Source organism: Triticum aestivum, chromosome 5D (assembly GCF_018294505.1).
Source record: "Triticum aestivum cultivar Chinese Spring chromosome 5D, IWGSC CS RefSeq v2.1, whole genome shotgun sequence".
NCBI classification, from domain to species: Eukaryota; Viridiplantae; Streptophyta; class Magnoliopsida; order Poales; family Poaceae; genus Triticum; species Triticum aestivum.
The window spans coordinates 65176646-65181561 of NC_057808.1; the positions used below are offsets into that span (position 1 = coordinate 65176646).

At 51.1% G+C, this 4916-nt stretch overlaps 1 protein-coding gene across 1 annotated transcript; it reads left to right on the forward strand.

Moving 5' to 3' along the window:
* Window positions 1-1855: 1855 nt before the first annotated feature.
* Window positions 1856-4538, forward strand: LOC123119480 (UDP-glycosyltransferase 88B1-like). Its single transcript, XM_044539287.1, has one exon. The coding sequence runs from the start codon at window positions 1869-1871 to the stop codon at window positions 3402-3404; it is 1536 nt and encodes a 511-aa protein (XP_044395222.1). The 5' UTR covers window positions 1856-1868; the 3' UTR covers window positions 3405-4538.
* The last annotated feature ends 378 nt before the right edge of the window (window positions 4539-4916 follow it).

The following is a 4916-nucleotide window of genomic DNA, read 5'->3' on the forward strand; positions in this document are numbered from 1 at the left end:
TAGCCCAAGGTAATGGTAGGTCTGTATAATTGCCGGATTGGCCATAGAAGTCTTACAAGTAAGGAAAAAACAGTAGTAGTTCTGTAAAATTTATTCCTATAAATTAATACTCCTGAGATGACACCTCTCCTTTTTCATTTTTTTAGTTGGATTTAATATCAAATTGTCTACAATAATTTTGTTTAACTACAATCTGATGCAGAAGAGTTCTGTTTAGTTCTCAGATTATATTTTGCCTTTCAAGGACTGCAGCATGATTTACTGAATCATCTACAACAGCACAGACAGGTAAAAATGCCTTTTCCTTGTTTTTATAGTTTTGGGTGAAAGTTCTCTTTTACCTTGATTCATTTCATAGTTGGCTCAACTTTTCAATTGTACTCTGCTTTGTAGGTTCTGTCATACCGATTTAATGGCTAGGATTTGAGATGGCTTACTGCAGTTTGATTACCGATTCATCTACAGCAGCACAGACAAGTAAAAAAGGCATTTTCCTTTTTTTATATAGTTTTGGGTCAAAGTTCTCTTTTACCTTGGTTCATTTCATAGTTGGCTTAACTTTTCAATTGTACTCTGCTTTGTAGGTTCTGATCATACCGATTTAATGGCTAGGATTTGAGATGGCTTACTATGGTTTGATTACCGATTCATGTTTTATTCTTTTGTATCACGCAGCTTTCTCTGTGTACTGTTGGGATAAATTTCATGAACTATGTATCTTGTTTTAATGACTAGGATTTGAGGTTAGTGGTCAATGCACAATAGATAGCTTTTGGTCATCACCATCAGGACAGAAAAATACTTACCTCTGCTTCATTTGTTTTATATCCTATGTGCTGTAGATCAAGGTTTCTTCTTTTCCTTTCTAGCTACCTCTGCTGCATTTGTTACTGTATGTGCTGTCATGATCCTTGCTTCACTGACCGTGTTGATTTTCCAGATTTGACCAGGTGTTGTGTTCTTTTTTTGGCCTTGTGCCGCTTACATCTTGTGCTTGCGTGTGGACAGGATGTGCGTGCTTGTTTCCGTTGTTATACCTGTTTTGCAGCCCCCATCGACAACACACTGAGCTTTGTTCGTTGTTCCTCGAACCGTTACTTTTAGTTTTAGCAAAGGAGAAACCCACGCCGTCTGGCCGACAACTAACAGGTAATTCCTCTTCTGATTTGATAGTAGATGTGAATCAGCTGTATGATTGCAGTTTATAAAAACAAATATGTCCAAATTAAAAAATGCGCTTCTCGGACAACCACTCGGGGGTCCTACATAATAACACTTGCTTTGGAAAAGCGGCAACCCGAAAAAACTTAAATGCTGGCTATACTTTCTGTCCTATACTTATTTGTCATGATAGATGCAACACTTTGTAGTATGGTACTCCTACTAGTATTTCAAAGTTGGTTTCATCAATTACTTCACCATCTCTTCATACTTGATCCATTGTGTGCTTGGACACCCAGTTCTACAAACAAGTAACCCATCTGAAATCATGCATTTTGGTTTTGATTTCCAATCAAATCAGCAAGCTAGAGAAAATTACTGGATCGTAATGTTATCTTCGAACAAAAACCATCAAACTATGTTAGCTAGAAGAAACTGTACAGGTGTTTAATTCATGTGAAAAAAAGGATGCAGAGATCGGCCAAAAGCTTCAAACCCGCATGAAGTGTATGCCTCCTCCTCAAGGCACCCCAGCTATCAAAGCAGCTACCAGGAAGCATCGTCACTTTCTCAACAACTGGCTGCGCAAATGATCCAAGCCAGAATTGGCAATCAACTCTTTATATTATTGCAAGTGTCAATATTATTCCAGGTCCAACTGCTTCGCCCGCAAGGCACGACGCAGCTATAAGTCGACCACAAACATCATGATCATAATCATCTACTCGTATTTTGCCCATACATCGGCAAGTCCACCACCAATCATCCAGTCTACACGTACAACCAAGATGAAGCAGACCGTCGTGCTGTACCCGGGCGCCGGCGTCGGCCACTTCGGGTCCATGACGGAGCTCGCCCACGTCTTCCTCAACCACGGCTACGACGTCACTATGGTGCTCATCGACCTGCCCGTCAAGTCCTCCGACTCGGGTGCCGCCGCCGTCGAACGCATTGCCGCCGCCAACCCATCCATCTCCTTCCATGTCCTCCCGTTCCTCCCAGTCCCGGACATCGCCGCCTCCGGCAAGCACCCTTTCATCCACCTGCTGCAACTGCTGGACGACTACAACGAGCTGCTCGAAGCCATCCTCCGCTCCATCCCCCGGGAACGCTTGCACTCCCTCGTCCTCGACATGTTCTGCGTCGCCGCCATCGACGTCTGCGCCAAGCTCGGCGTCCCGGTCTACACCTTCTTCGCCTCAGGCGCCTCGTTCCTCTCCGTCATGACCCAGTTCCCGGCGCTGATCGCCGGCAGGCAGACGGGCCTCAAGGACCTCGGCGACACGCCCCTCGATTTCCTCGTTGTTCCGCCCATGCCGGCGTCTCATCTCGTCAGGGAGCTGCTCGAGCACCCGGAGGAGGAGATGTGTAAGGCCATCACCAACATGTGGAAGCGCAACACGGAGACCATGGGCGTTCTGGTGAACACGTACGAGTCGTTGGAGTGCCGGGCAGTGCAGTCGCTCAGGGACCCGCGCTGCGTCCCAGGCCGGACCCTGCCCCCGATCTACTGCGTCGGGCCGTTGGTCGGCAACGGTGCGAAGGACGACGACGGCGAAGCAGCAGTGAGGAACGAGTGCCTCGCGTGGCTAGACGCGCAGCCGGATCGCAGCGTCGTGTTCCTCTGCTTCGGGAGCAAGGGCACGCTCTCCGCAGACCAGCTCAAGGAGATCGCGGTCGGCTTGGAGAGGTCCGGGCAGCGGTTCCTGTGGGTCGTGCGCACGCCGGCCGGGTGTGATGACCCGAGAAAAATCCTGGAGGTTCGCCCCGAGGCGAACCTCGACGCGCTCCTACCGGCGGGTTTCCAGGAGCAGACCAAGGACAGGGGGCTCGTGGTCAGGTCATGGACCCCGCAGGTGGACGTTCTCTGCCACCCGGCGACCGGCGCGTTCGTGACGCACTGCGGGTGGAACTCGGTGCTGGAGGCCATCGCGGCGGGAGTGCCGATGCTCTGCTGGCCGCTGGAGGCGGAGCAGAAGATGAACAAGGTGTGCATGACGGCGGAGGACATGGGAGTGGCGGTGGAGCTGGCGGGGTACGCGGAGGGCTTCGTCACGGCGGACGAGCTGGAGGCCAAGGTGAGGCTGGCGATCGAGGCCGAGGACGGCGCGCAGCTCAGGAAGCGATTGACGGCTCGCAGGGAGGAGGCGAAGGCGGCGCTGGGGGAAGGAGGCTCCTCGCGGGCGGCGTTCGTCCAGTTTCTCCTGGACGTGGAGAATATCGGGGTGCAGCGCGGCGAGTGACAAATTCCCAGCCACTCTTGTACGTACTAGTACTTTGTTATTTTTGTTTGACAACTTGACATTAAGAACATCTACAACCACACATAATAAATTTGAGCCTCTAAACATCTGTGAACGGCGGCTGTCCGCATCAATCCCCATATTTTACGCATCACAACCACGCTACCCACTTGACGAGTGTCAATTTTTATACAAAAGCATACGACCTCCATGATCTAGAATTAGCAAACTACCACCTACTACTCGCCATCGGATATGTCAATGCCGTTCGTGCCGGAGCCGCCGGTCTCGTGGTATTTTGCGGCCGGGCGAAGCGGCGACGCCTCCTCGTCATTCTTCTCGGACGCAAATGCCTTCTCAAGCTCCATCTCCATTTACACATAATTAACAACTTTTTCGAGAAGATAAATAAAATTGTCGGCCCCGTCTCGCGCCAGCCCAACCTCCCTATCCCGCGCCGACGGGCAAAGAAGCATAGGAAAAGAAAAAGAGAAAGAAACTGATGCGGAGCATCTTATGGACATCACCATGTCAAGAGTCTGTTCGGCGAGTGACACATGCGACACCTACTTCACATACACAAAGGTGAATCATTTCCTTTACACGTGCTCACTTGACACCTTTGAGGATGGTATACTACTTGACAATCCACTCGTGTGCATGCATAGGTATTGTCGGAACACTAAAGACGACGAGGAGGAGTGCAAGCGCCAAGGAACAACTACATCATCCACGAGGGAAGCCTGGAAGCGACGACGGAAGAAGACGGAGCTGCTGAAGCTACAGCGGCCGGACATCCGGGCCAGAGGCCGGACATCCGGCGCCAGTGCAGCCGCCAACAGTTGCACCAACAGACGGCCGAAGCATCAGCGGCCGGACATCCGGCCCATGGACCCGGACATCCGGCGCGACGCCACAGCCCGGACTTCCGGCTTTCCCCCGGAAATCCGGCATCAACAACAGGAGCCAACAGAAGGTCACCCCGCTCGAGCCGGACATCCGGCCAACCGCCCTGGACATCCGGCGTCTCACGAGAGCCCGGACATCCGGCCCCCAGCCCGGACATCCGACACCTGCCTGCGCGCAGAGTCGGGCCAGAGGACCATGTATCCCTTTCCCACTTACCCCTTCGTGGCTTAGACTATATATACTCCTTCGCCTCCTCCTAGTTAGGGTTAGCAAAGGATTAGCTCATTTGAGATAGAGCTTTGCTCATCCATACGGATCTACTCCACGAGAGGGACCGCGGCCCCTCTACGGAGAAGATCCCCATTGGATTCAAGACCCCCTCTTGGGTGGCCCCCTTCAAGACCTCCTCATGGAGATGAACCTTACCTTGTATCTTTCCCTTTGTTGTTCATGTACTTTGTGGATCTTGTGTGTTTGATTGTCTAGTGCATGTGTGATTGGACTTGTTCTTGAGTGTTTCCCCTTGTGATTTTCCTCCGTTCTTCCCCGTGTTCATCGTGTTCTTAGTTGGGATCCGCTCCTTTCGTGAAAAATCGGCCGTAT